This window comes from Nannobrachium achirus, assembly GCF_963921795.1.
Source record: "Nannobrachium achirus genome assembly, chromosome: 6".
Lineage (NCBI taxonomy): Eukaryota > Metazoa > Chordata > Actinopteri > Myctophiformes > Myctophidae > Nannobrachium > Nannobrachium achirus.
In genome coordinates, this window is record NC_137815.1 from 56,785,367 (window position 1) to 56,799,782 (window position 14,416).

The 14,416-nt window shown below is 40.4% G+C and overlaps 1 protein-coding gene across 1 annotated transcript; it reads right to left on the minus strand.

The window, feature by feature from the left end:
• Positions 1 to 1,310: 1,310 nt before the first annotated feature.
• Positions 1,311 to 12,924, minus strand: LOC308286438 (sphingomyelin phosphodiesterase 2-like). Its single transcript, XM_080727458.1, has 11 exons — positions 12,812 to 12,924; positions 10,548 to 10,722; positions 10,351 to 10,447; positions 9,827 to 9,903; positions 9,072 to 9,165; positions 7,872 to 7,961; positions 6,942 to 7,024; positions 6,060 to 6,192; positions 5,852 to 5,956; positions 5,506 to 5,683; positions 1,311 to 3,954 (listed from the first exon to the last, which is right to left on the minus strand). The coding sequence occupies exons 2-11, from the start codon at positions 10,595 to 10,597 to the stop codon at positions 3,524 to 3,526; spliced, it is 1,338 nt and encodes a 445-aa protein (XP_080583584.1). The 5' UTR covers positions 10,598 to 10,722; positions 12,812 to 12,924; the 3' UTR covers positions 1,311 to 3,523.
• Positions 12,925 to 14,416: the final 1,492 nt, after the last annotated feature.

A 14,416-nucleotide genomic window follows, 5' to 3' on the forward strand; every position in this document is an offset into this window, starting at 1 on the left:
AAAGGCCATGACTAATTTGCATTGTGCTCACTCACCTGTGGTAACTTTCACCACACCACACCCATCTTCTCTGTACCCACAACAACCATAAAGCCAGACAAAGTCAGAATAAAGCATCACACCTTCCATAATTTTCTCTGACTCTGTCTCTTGTGCATTGTTTCTCACCTAATCCCTTGTGATGATGACTATAGTAGACTACACTGTCTGCTGGTGATTCACTTTCTGTGCCAACTGCCAACATTTTGGTAGTCACACCACAACCAGTAAAACAGATTAGGGGTCTACATTATTTATAAAAAAGAGTCACGGAAGGAAGGAAAATTAGAGCATAGCAATTGTACCACTTACAGTAAGCCTTATAGCTTTCACACCAGCCACTGCAACTATTTAAAAGGTCTTTATTGAGATGGTACCAACTTATCAAAACACATTTAGCATAGCCTATGCGCCCAATAATGTGTCAGTAGGCCTACACCGAGTAGGCCTACAGGTCACTTAAGTAGGCTACTTAAAATGTTTATAAAGTCAACTTGTTGCATGTTATGCAAGTCCTGCTGAGAAGTGAGTCATGAGTGAAAAATGCATTGGCCACTGACCAACATCACGAATTACAGGCCAGCATAACAAAGGGGCTATTTTAAAATTATAGTTTGTTTGCCTTGATCAATGCATCTTCAAATGCCTATTTTATTGCAATTGTATGAAGAAAATATAAGTGTCAAACCACTGCAACGATATTCACAGTTGGATAAAATTAATTTTGCTTCCATTCATTGTCCCAAACAGAATGACGTGACTGGTCCGGGTCCATAAACAACCAACAGACCTCTCAATTCCAGTGAAACACTGCCTTCTAATGGTGAAAAGATGTCACCACAAGCCTGTGTTCCCGAGGCAAACAATTTAGATTTTTCCACAACAATGATGGAAAAAGCCTAGGCCAGTGTGTATGTGCCATATTTGGGTACAGAATTGTCGCCAAATATGGCCTATCATGTCAGGAATGTTGTATAATTCCCCAAATTGGATTTGACTGAATTTAATATGGTTAGGGTTGGGTTGGGGTTAAGATGAAGAAAATGTATATTTCTCCTTCAATTTACATTATCAACTGGATTATCAGCTAGATGGATTTGAATGTAATAGCAGACCAGTCAAAAAAGGAAACACATAGGCCTACAGGTACTATAGTGAGTATACATTCTTTATTATTGCATTTAATCTCCTTCACAATCATTTCCATCTATTTTCCAACAGGAATGAAAATAACAAAAGAGGTATCATTAAACTGACTTCTTCTAGCATGATTAATAAGACTTTAAAAAAAAAGAGATGAGGAATGAGGAATAATTAAAAAATTAACTTAAGATATTGTAGAATCACACACCATTTTACAGTCACATTTGAACCAGTCATCTATAACAAACAGTGGCAACCCATTCAAAATTTCTGATTTACAGCGTATATATTAATAAAATACATCTAATGTTTCGTTAATCATAGAATGTGGCTCACACGATTTAAGATTACAAATTTACATCATCTTTTAACACAAGATACAGTGTATGGAGTTGTGGACTTCAAAACTAGATTAATCTAAATGGATGAGGAGTCACTGTACTTGATTGATAAAGAGTCTCTAGTGCATTGCCATTACTATGCTTTGGGCTGTGGTGCACAAGAGTGCAGATTGTCTCCCTGACATACAGTACGAATATTAACTGCTGCTCTGCGATTCAAAGAAAATCATGATGATAAAATGCTGATGGGAGTAGTCCAGCTGAATACAGCATTACCAAAGTAGTTCAGCCTGAGATTCAAAATAAGACACAGAGGGTTGATCCATTTCCTACATTAAAAAGGGACCCATTCAGTGGCTTTGTCTTCCAAGTCCTATTCAGTGATTAGTTCAACAGCAACTAAAGACCAGTCTCTGCTGTCCACAGCATTTCTACAGTATTCCCTGAGGCTGGGATGAAAGGGCTGTTTGAAATGTTTAAAGTAATTAAGAAAACTGGTAGAGATGGTCTGAGAAGGTCCTGGCTTCACCCCTGGCCTGCGCAGTCCATGTGTCAAATTGTCCTTGAGCAATAGACATAAACCCTAACTGCTCCCTGGACACTATATTAGCACCGCAGAGGATACATTTCGGGTATGTAGATATGTATAGTGAGAGTACCCCCATAATAACAAGAGTAAACCCGAAGAATAAATCCTTATTCTCATTATACAAACAAATCCACAAATACAGTTGGGAATTGGAGATTACAAACATGTGCAGATCTTGCCAACATGCATCGGTAAGTTACTTGATTATTGCTCTCCTATGTGACGATAAGCAGCACCATTACATGCAAGCTGAGGTTGGAAGGAGGCCTACTACTGTGATGAACACTAATCCATAAGGAAGGCCTACTGTGATTCTGCTTCAGCTCAAGGGATGAATCGAGTCTAGACCATCAGGTCAAAATTCATGTCAGATCATGTGTCTAGGTGAGACATGACATTTGACACAATCTAAATTCATTCGGAAAAAAAGGTTATATAATGCCACTTTAAGTTGCTAGATTACTTCCGTCATAAATGTTAAGGACTCATCATAACCACTGTCGATAGTCTGTACATACAGTACATATCAATTCATGACAGATGTATGCCTATATTACTGGTGATAGATATACTTACAGTATATTTAATAGTTCATACATTATGCTAACCAGGTCAATTCAAATGCAGATGACTAGGTTAGACTTAAGTGTTGTATTTATATCTTTCTTTCTTTCTTACTTTTTTCAATTATCTTTTATTTGGAATCTTAGCTTAATCTCTCCATTCCTGCATCTGTCAGATGGCTAGGTTAGACTTAAGTGTTCTATTTATAACTTTATTTCTTTTATCTTACTACTTTTTATATTATCTTTTTATTTGGAATCTTAGCTTAATCTCTCCATTCATGCATCTGTCCTGTGTTTCATACCAACTGCGGTACTGCTATGACATGATAAATAAAGGTCTATTTATACTGTATCTATAGACAATAAAAAAGGAAGCTAAGAAACGAAATACTTGAAAGAAACAAGTGGTCCCCCGCCTCTCTAATTGCTGTAATGCAAACTGGACCCAAGAAGCTTTAAACTTCCCCATCATTAAAAGGGCAAAACAAACTAGCTAAAAAATAAAATAATAATAATACATTATACATTTGATATAATGTATACTGTATCTAAATGTTTTACTGCATGGCATAAGATGGAACTGGTTTATCACATAATAGAAAGCACATAGAGCAAGTGCATAGAGGTACAAACTACTGGAGGACAAAAGTAAAACATTAAGTATAAAAGCATCTTATGTGTCCTGCACTACTTTCAGAAATGTCCCCTTGGTTTGAGTTAAATTGGAATTTCTCATGCAGAAAAACACAATCAAAAGCACTTCTTCAAGACAAAACATCAGTTCAAAGGTTTGTCAAACCTTCACGTCAGCTCACGCCGCCCAGTTTACAGTGGGCTACCACAACCTATTCCTCTGGGTCAAGAGTCTCAGCCTCCAGTCCAGTGTCCAGTGCCCTATGATGCTGGGGGTTGAGGGGCCTGGCCAGTGGAAACCCCCGCAGTTTCTCCTGCAGGCTGCCAACAGCAAGCCTCATCTGGTCCTCGGTCCCTTGCAGAGACTTCACCTCCATCGTATAGAAGACGTACAGCAGAAAAGTGATCAGCAGGATGGCAAAGCACAGCGCCCCCAGCAGGTAGAAGGAGGCACGGGGGAAAGGTTGCTCCGCTCCAAGGGCCAACCAGGGCACGGCTGCAATGGCCAGCTCAAGGAGAAGGAGGGCTAGTCCCATCACTCCAGTGCGGGCCGCCGTGTAGCGCATTCTCTCAGCGCAGTGCAAGCCCACCTTGACTTCTGTGCGGGCCTCTGTCACAATATCAACCAACTCAGCCAACTTCCCTTAAGTCATGAGGGGGAAAAGAGAGAGAGAAGGGGGGGGCAATTGCAACACATTTGAAAATATTTCCTTATACCCTTATGTTCAAATATGATACATGGTCGATGTAGGTCTTTACAAAATATTCCTGTTGTCAAATCTCCATATAGAGTATGCTTGGCGACAAGTCCATGCTTGCTGACAAATATTTCACGTGAGATATGATTGTTGGCTATGATCACGTCAAATTGACAGATTGATAAATGCAGAGCATTGCATTGAAATGAGCGTACACCCACTTTTCGTTGCACCTTCATTTGATAAACGAAGGCCTTCGCTTTTGTGGTTTCTTTGGCGAAACACACTGTTTCGCAAATGCTGCCATGTTGCTTTCTGCCCATTTCCTATTTTATAAACTCAGGCTATGAGGACATTTATATCGTTGTTGTCAGGTGAAAACCTTGTATGTCCAAAACTGTTTGTTTTGCATTTATCATTTTAAAAATGATTTAAACTAGTGAAAACAGCCGATCTACAAGCGAGGCGTTGTGTGCTTGTAGATCTGCTGTTTTCACTACCTTTGTATGATGAAGCAGGGCTTTACTTTACGAAAAACATACAAATTTTAAACTTGGAGATACAAGGTTTCTGCCCGACAGTGACGATATGCTTATGCGGCATGACAATGTCCCTTTGAAGTCTTACAATAACAGCTATAAGTGGAACTTGTAGTGCTGGTGTGAACAACAACAACACAACACTGCTTATTATTTGGAACAAACATCTGTAAATCAGCTCTTTAAATGTTTTCAGTTCAGAGAATGCAATTGAAGAGCCTTTCAGCAGACCTATTTATCAAGATAAAAAATACTGACATGGATTCTCTGGTGGATTTGCAAAGACTGTAGGCTTGGTGCAGTATGGATTTTTAAAAGAAGAATATGCTAATTTTAATATACTGTTCTTGCTGCTGCTGTTTTTCCATGTATCAGCACTAAGTCTCCAATCACAAATCTAACTTACAATATGAACACTCCTAATCTATAGTGAATTAAATTAATATGGAATAATGAATAGCAAATAAACAAAAGAATAGCTGAGCTTGGGTTCATATGAATCAATAAAACAGTGAATCAAAACTGACATATGCAAAAGACACCTAGTGGATGGGACTATGGGGGGGGGGGGGGGATACTAGAATGCATATACTGTACAAGTAAATCTCACAGGACAGGTATGTGAACAGTGTGCACGCAAAATCTTCATACCAAGATATTATGCAAATCCATTCTTTTCATATTTCATATTGGAGGTTGGAGGCAAAACAATGGAATATCCTTCTTGTTAGGCTTGGTTATAGCTAGTCACCTACTGAACACAAGCCATTTTGTTAGGAATAGAGAGATTATGGTAAACCAAGATTCCAAATAAGACAATATAATTAAAATAGACGGGCATGAAAGTGAAGGAGGAATCCAACCTGTGACTGGTTGGCACATTAACCTGGCAGAGCCACCAGGGGCTCCCCTAGTGCCTTCATTATTGATAGAACACTGACAGCCATAGAACAGTACCTGCAGTGCAGTCAGGTTCCCTCGCTCTCTCGCCATCTCCAGCCTGGGTCTGGCTGACTGGCTCAAGTCTCAGCTCTGCAGTCAGCGCCTCGTGATCAGAGTACGGGAATGGATGGCCGGGGACAGATCCTTTGGTAGTAGACAAGGACTCACACTGAATGTCCACCTTGGATGCCCCCTGGTAAACCCAAAATGTAAGAGAATCCTATTTAGCAGTGCTTCCACATTGAGGCATTACCACTGCTTAACATTATTGTCTCATGGGAGACGAGCAGTTCATGGCATGAAAGTGGAAATGGTACATCATGGTATATGACTAGACAAACATACAAATCACTCCTCATACCTTGAACAAGATGTAATCTATTCGGATTCCCTTCTCAAATGGGACAATCTCTTTCTTGCTAATGAAAGGGTTATCTTCTATTAGAGTGATCCCATCCTCACATCCCTGCAACAGAAAATCCCAAAACGTGTTTAGATGCCACCTGTTGGTGAAATACTTTCATGGCTTGGCACAGATGTACTGTAAATAATAACATTGATCTATTTACATCAAACTTAGCAGTCTCTACATAGGAGTCCCGTAGACTTGTGTAGGTCCTTAGTAGTCTGTTGCCCAGGTCCTGAGGGTGCATGTTGAGATCCCCACCAAGAATCACCATGTCTGCTCCACCAGAGGTATGGCTAAACCAGGAAAAGCAAAATTGGAAAGCAACACAATGGTGGTTAGGAGCATTTGCTGTTAAAAAATACTTTTGTTGCAAGTGAGCACTATAAATCACTCACTGTTTACTGTGATTAAGACGTGCAATTTTGTTTTCAAATGTATAATATACTCTCTTTTCTCTCTACATCAAATCTCATCAAGATTGCATTACAACACGTCTCAGCTATTTCCTTTTTACTTTAAAATTTTCCCAAGATTTTGTAACCCATTTCTTGCCCAGTGTCAACTGTCTAATGCAATCCTGGGCGCATCTCAGCTATTTTTACTAAATGTTTGCCCCAGAATACAGTCACGAGGTGCTTAAAAAGTTCCAAAGTGGTGGTCTGGCATATTTAGTTGACTATGATAAATGTACATTTGTAAATGCCAATGTTATTATTAGCCATGCAGTTTGGTTAAGCTAACATCTAAGTAATTATTCAGGTAAGTTCAATAGCACTTTAATAACTTTTTGGACAACATATTAAAATAAAACAAATACAGTATAGATGGTCTGGTCTTTTAAAGCAGTGGTTCTAAAACAAGGTTCCATCCAGGGGTCCCCAGCGACTTTAGTTAACACAAATCTTTTAAGGGGGTCCCTGGCACAAAAACCTTTCAGATGAGGGGTCCCGCAGCAAAATAGTGTGGGACATACATGAAAACAAAGTAAAAAAAACAAAGCCAGACATAAGTTTTAGAACCATTTCCTTAAAGACACACCTACCGGATGAACTGCTGCAGCTCCCAGGCCTGGACCACTCTGTGAGGTAGATAGGAGTCCTTCTCTCTACAGTACTCTGCATGCAACTAAAGACAACACACACACACACACACACACACACACACACACACACACACACACACACACACACACACACACACACACACACACACACACACACACACACACACACACACACACACACACACACACACACACACACACACACACACACACACACACACACACACACACACACACACACACAATCATTACAGGTACATTGTAGTTGACAATTAATTGTCTTACAACTGATTTAGATTAATGATTTATTTAGTGTGTTTAGCATTGAACAGTGGAATATATCAATTAAAAGCATATTTCTGTTTGCCTTTTAGACTTTTCAAACTAAAGCTGCACAGGGCAGATATGACAAATGTATTAAATTTAACTTACTGATATACAAAACATGACTAACGACCAATTAAATGCCCAAATAGTGATGTCAGCTTGAAAGTGGTTAAATAAAATACACTGTCTTCACTTGCTCAATAGAGAAAACGTTTATTAAGGCAACGTTTCCGTCATGGACCTTCCTCAGGTATCTGATGTTTTGTCCATGACTGAATATTGAAAGTTATCTATTGAGCAAGTGAAGATAGTGTGCAGGTTATTCTATTTGATCTAAACATCTGCTGTACTAACATTCCTGAGCTGATAAGGTGTGCAAAAGTTGAAGGTGGTTGAACAAGTTTGTTGGCAAGTTCAGCAACAACATGGAGATAAATAGGGCATTTCTGTTCCTTTCATCCAGCTGGTTTTATACAGATAATGATTATGCAAAATAATTGCAATTAGCTCAAATAGGTAATACTTTTGACAGGCCTACATGTGTGTGTGGAAGTGCTTTATGGGTTTCATAGACAAGCTTACATGAGTGACATAGACATGTGCCTTCAGACTGCCTATGTTTAAGATGGCCATTCCAACAGCTTTACCTCCAAACCAGTCTCCATGGTGAGCCTGTGGAATAGGGAAAAACAGAAACTTTAGGATAACTTATAAAACATTGCACTAGTAACGGTGCCATATTGCATATGGCAAAGTGCAAGCGCAGTGACATGTGCAGACAAATTGCCCTTCCTTGCCTTGGGGAGGAAGTTGTGCTGCCGACTTCCCTCCCCCAAATTTGGCCAATTGTGTTTTCAGGCCAAGGACCCTAGTTGAGAGAGAGATGAAGCAGGGACCCCTAAAACCTCTTCATAGATTCCATATTGTTTCATTGTTTGACAGCACAATCTTTGGTGTATTTAGGATTTTCAGATATTTAACCACTTGAACCGTCAATAATTAATAAACTTGACCTTTCACACTGTACTTGGTCTGCTCTTTTTCACCTCTACACCAAAGCTCTTTGCCGGAAATAGCCGATCTAAAAGCTCACAACGCCTCGCAGCGCGAGGCGTTGCGAGCTTGTAGACCTGAACGCCCTTTGCTCATGCAGTTTTAACCCAATAGGCCTATGCTATGGTAATTCATTATTGTTTTGTATCCTTTGGTGTGGTCTGCAAAACGTTACTGGTCACAAGAACATCACTGGGTGTGAGCTGCCTAGTCTGGAGGACCTCTACAGACTGAGGATTATTATAGACCCCACCGACCTGCACAAAATGCCTTTCTCCCCTCTTAAATCCAAAAGGGTGAAGGGGTACAAGATCCTCTCAGCCCACACTAGCAGGCTACGATTTCTTTCCCCACAGGCCATCAGACTGTTAAATAACAGTGAAACGTGACTGTGCAATAACTCTCTGTACTTTGCACTACGCACTTTCTTGCCCTGTGTTTATAGTTTATTGGGCGTTTTATCATGTTTTTAATTGTATTGGAGCTTCCGAGCATGTTATGCATGTACCTAAACAGTAGCCTGGCATAACGTTGAGCAACGTGTGCGTGAATCAAAGTTATCAGGTTGGCTAATACCATGCTACCTAAACAGTGCATCTAGTTTGATAATAAAGAGGATCTGAATCTGAAGATTCCCATACTACAGATTTATTTTATTCTTTTGTTTTAATTTATACATTTACTTTCTTTTTTTAGCTAGTATCTGAGATAAAATTTCTCTGTACTTACCATATATGGGTAGCCGTTAAGTGAGTAACGGTAAAGAAAGGCATCGTGGATCTTATGTCTGGAGAATATCGCTAGTCCACTCCCAATGACTCCACTTGTGGGCAAGAGGAAAGCAATAAGTGGACATGAGGTTTAGGTGGTTGCATCCATTAACACATGTACATAGTATAGTGGCTGAATTTACCAGCGAGCAGCGATGTTATCTTAATGTAGTTATACACTCAGTTCTCAGTGTAATACTGTATATCCAAGCTATACAATAAATTAGCAACTGAAAATATACAATCCTACGTAAAGAAAACCTACACAATTATGCCAAATATAAAATATATGTGTGAGCCTGTGAGCCGTCTAAAATATGCAAGAACTTGGTGTTATCAACTGGATTTAGTCATTTTTTTTTATAGGATTTTTCAAGTTTCTTTTGTCTTTTCTTTTTTATAGGATTAAAAAAGCAGGCCCTTTGATTAATCCCAGTCTTGTGCCTTAGTAGGGAGGTCAAGAGAGCATTAAGTACCAAAATATAGAGAAAATCCTCTGTGTAGTAGCAGCTAATCCACCTCTTTTGAGGCTCCAATTATGAGATATGTTTCCAAGACAAGGTAATTGACAAGCAGTTAAAAGACTTTGACACAGAGACAATGAATTAGGTTTCACAAAGTTACATGATTTGTATAATGACTTCTTTTCAAGCGTTCATCAAAGGGACTGAATAAAGCTCTAAATGCACTGGCTAAAAAGAGTTATCTAAATACCTTTTGAAGTAATGAGAGTGGGTATGGCTGCTTGCAAGCTTCTTTTTCAGAGAGAGAAAGTCTTTCTCGCTCCATACCTGAAAAAGACAACAACAATTTGTCATTATTATGGCCCTTGCACACACACAGTTAGATTTTTTTCTTCTTCTCTATGACCTCTTACACCCATTCCAAAATTTACACCCGACGAGTGGCTCCGATGGTGCGTAACTTATCTAAACCGAGCAGAGTACAATTCCTGCATCTTTTTTTTTTTTAAAAGACTGACTGCCCAAACAATGTTTTTGCATCAGACATTTCTAGGTGTGGGATCAAACACGGATAACATTCATTGACATATAATCACATATTCTCTAAGGGTCTGACTTGACTTTGTTTAAGGCATATTTTGATCTACAATACCACAACATAAATACTTCAACACTTAGCAAACCTCCCTGCTCCCTGAGTGACAGAGTGAAGGTAATTACACAAATGTCTGAGTGAGTGATTCAGCAAGTAACAAGTGCACATTTTCCACCGACCTCCTGCAGTAAGACAATATCATGCTGTTCCCTGGACAACAGATCGCCAATCATGACATAGCGCTGTGGACAATGCTTGCTGAGGTAACGGATTCCCCTGTAAAACAGAACACAGGGCAGCATTACCTTACAGTCAAATAACATTATGGGATGGAAGACAGAAAGAAACGGTACCGTACAAACAAAAAGGTGCCCACCAGCAGTTGAGTGAGAAGACCCGGAGCCTGACAGTGTCTCTGCTAGCCATAGCGGTGTGTGAATGGATCAGTAACGTTGGTGATACTGATAATAGTAGCAGAAGGGCTTAGGCTGGTCCCGTGTGCTGCAGGTTCCGGGCACTGGACTGCAACTCTCGGGGGATCTGGGACAGTTCTGAGACAGAGAGAGCGAGAGAGAGAGGAGAGAGGCTACATAGTAAACAACAGATTTTACTGTGTGTAAATGTAATTTTGTCAAGTGAATTTATCACCTGATCATGGCAGAGGAAGTAATGTTTGTGGTGAAGTGGCAGGATGTGTGTGTGTGTGTGTGTGTGTGTGTGTGTGTGTGTGTGTGTGTGTGTGTGTGTGTGTGTGTGTGTGAGGCCGACTTTTTACACATAGATAAATAACTCTGCAAAGCCAAGTGTCAAAATGGTTTGTTTTCTACATTAACCTGGACACAATCTGATGAGGAAAAGAAAAAGGGTTGAAATGCAGAAATGACAGATGCATAACTGCCATTCAGGATATTAGCCACGTGACGTGATAAAAATATATATCTCCATGTCAGATCTCATGTAACATGGTCATTGACATGCCATAGACAAAGACATGCTTTAGAAGGAGACAAAAAACAGTAAACATCCCTGTGAAATACTTCCACTCAGCACCAAAAAGTGCAACTCAAGCAGTAAGCGGAGAGAACAGGCCCCACAAACAAGAGGCTGATGATGAGGCTGAGTGCATTGGAGCATAAAGGGGGAAGCACCAATATACACACCAATATACACACCAACACTTGATAATAGTCATTACTGTGCAATTTACAAAAAGAAAAGTAACATGGCTAACATTGATATGAATAGTTATGCCCAGCAATTCATGTTCCATTATTGGTGTGAGTATTAAACACCACATCAGATGTTCACAAATTGCCTACATCACTGCAAAGGTTGGTGGTTTGCAGTTCTTTCAGCAGGGCTATGGCTTATCTTCAAAAGTTAATGGTTGATAATACAGTATATCATCATTAGGGATGGGCAATATGTTGATGTTTTATCATATCAATGTCATGAAATGAGACTAGATATTGTCTTGGATATAATGAGAATATGATATGACATATAGTCTATGTCTTTGGCATTACAGTAAGTGGTATAATTTTCTGAATTAACCTGACTGTTCTGTCTGTTTTATTATTTGCGTTTACCCACTTAGTTAGACAGGCATTACCGATGAATATTTATAAAAAATCTAAATGTTTTGTGAAAGCCTAAATTGTCATGATCCCCATTCCCCACAATAGTAACATATTTGATAAGATCTGCATCACCTAATCACCTCGAGATCCAATTGACCTGACTGTGGACTAGTGTTTATTACAGACCTGCAATCAGAGGAGACAATGCAGGAGGTGATCACATCACAGCACTCTATTCCAATAGGACTGTCTGCCAGTGCCATTACACACTGGCTTTAAGCCAAGAGAGCGCTGACACAGCTTCACCCAGTGAGAAGAGGAATTAAAGACATTTAGAAAAAAGGATGAAAGGATAATATGAGAGGGAAGTGTTCTTTTCAATAGGTTAATATGGGTTAAGTCACTGGGTAAACACTAGTGTGGAAATTGTTTTTCCTTGGGGGTGGGGCGGGTTGGGGCCATGGGGGGTGTCCCTTTTAACGCTGTCTGTCTGAATGGTCATGACCATAAATTCATATTCACATGTCTGTATCCTTTATTTGATCTACCCGGTATTGAATTGAATGAAAGCGTCCCACGTCATGGATAATTGATTAAACTGCAACATCACCAGTTTAGGCGTGTGTGTAACAGAACAGCTGAGAGCCAATGGAAGCACAAAATCACAAATAACCACTGCAATATTAGCAATAGATTTCATGCCACTTTAAATTAGCACACGTCACAGACATACATTTGACAGGAAGTGTCTTTAATAAATGTTGTCAACTAGTTCTCAACATCTGACCCAAAAGGTGGACAACGATGCGAGGTTGAATCATTATTTCCTCGATCGACTTCATCACCACCTCCGTTATTTGTTACAGATTAATTATAAATGTAACTATGTAACAAACAATGACATAAAGCAAATGCGTTTTCAAATCAAAAGGTAGCCAGCGTCTTTTATAACTACTAGACTATTTTATTTATAGCCAGTAGTTTGTTGTTAGTTTAATTCAACGAACTGTAATTAAATAGTTATTAAGTCAGCTTGTTGCCCAAGTTATATTCAACTTACCTTGCAGAACTGTGCTGGTATATCCTCCTACTGTCCTGTTTAGCTGCTTGCTCATCTAATCGGACTGGTAACGGTGGAGGCTTGTAGCTTTCTTATTAATCCAAGACGCTGCTGCTGCAAGTAACGACAAGGAAATGCATAGCTGCTCGCTCTTTTAGCATAGCGTCCCAGTAGTGTTTAATTTCAAGCCCTGCTGCGTTTTTCCGAATCCGACTTCATTCTTCCTCATCGAAGACCCACGTGTGACACCCCCGTCGCGTGGGATGCTGGGAGATGTTGTTCTTTTAGATCAGTGGGCATAACCCAACCAACCCTTTCAAATAAATGTAGTGGAGTACAATATTTGGATCCGAGATGTGATAGAGTAGAAGTAAAAGTATTGGAAATACTCAAGTAAAGTACAAATACCTCAAAATTGTACTTAAGTGCAGTACTTAAGTCTTGTACTTTACTACTTTACACCAGTGCCCATGAGCACTTTTTATCTCAATGTGTAAGCCGATATCTACCACTGTTATGTTCCAAAAAACACCATGAGTAGACATCGTATTTACTTTTGCAATTTCTGACAGGCTCAATCTATTTGGCACGAAATGCCCGCTGTACTTCTCAGTGAGGGGCACAGCTCCACTGGGTCTTTGGACATATATGACCCATTCTTCTGTACACCTTCCCTTCCCTCCATTGACTCTAATTGCCCTTAGAGTCTGTACGCCTTCCCTCCATTGTCCCCACATGCCCACAGTGGCATCATAAGGTGGATGATGCCCTCCATTACGGTCAGCTGTGGCCCCTCCTGTTAATGCAGGGACCTGCTGTCTCAGGTGGGGGGCGAGATTATCATCCCCATCCGGAGCACCTGACTCTATGGGCCGAGGATGACCTTGTGCACTGTGGGTCTTCTCCAGAATGTCATTGCCATGTCATGCAAAGCGTGTCAGTTATGTGCATGCACTCTCGGTACACCTGGAGTGCACTCGTTTCGCTGACAAGAACATTCCGGCCCGGGGGGTCATGAAGCCTAACCCGGCTTTCGTAGAGAACCCTCTTATGAAGTGCATTCCTGTCGAATTGGAGGCGTTTCACCCTCCTCTTTGCGTCACAAGGGCACCAAAAATTGCATTCTCTTTGCCCTGTCTGTCAGGGCACTGAGTACGTATATTGAAAGGTCTAAGATCTGGACCAGTTTGTCTCATGGGCCAAGCAGTATGCTGGGATACCCATAACTAAACAAAGGCTCTCCCGCTGGCTAGTGGAGGCCATCTATCTAAGCCTACTCTAGAAGGGGGGCTGCAGCCGCCAGAGGGGCTGCGTGCACATTCCACTAGAGGGATATCTACATCCTGGGCCCTTTTTAAAGGGATCACTATTCAGGATGTCTGTGTGTCAGCCAGCTGGTCTTCACCCTTGACCTTTGCCAGATTTGATATACTGGCATAATTATGCAGTCCTCAGTGTGGAGGTAACCCCATAGGCTGACAGGTCTGGACGTCGAGATAAGTTTCTGGGCAATATGTTTATCATATCTCCCATAAGTCGGCTTACATAATACTCAAAAATAACTATTTGAGTATTATGAGCCAGATATCTCGCCGAAAGACACTC

Excerpts from the sequence above, each read along its gene's own strand:
- LOC308286438 (XM_080727458.1), bottom strand. The coding sequence starts at position 10,597 with ATGGCTAGCAGAGACACTGTCAGGCTCCGGGTCTTCTCACTCAACTGC. Across the intron at positions 5,957-6,059 it reads TAGAGACTGCTAAGTTTGAT|GGATGTGAGGATGGGATCAC; the intron begins GTAAATAGATCA and ends TTTCTGTTGCAG. Across the intron at positions 5,684-5,851 it reads TAGATTACATCTTGTTCAAG|GGGGCATCCAAGGTGGACAT; the intron begins GTATGAGGAGTG and ends TGGGTTTACCAG.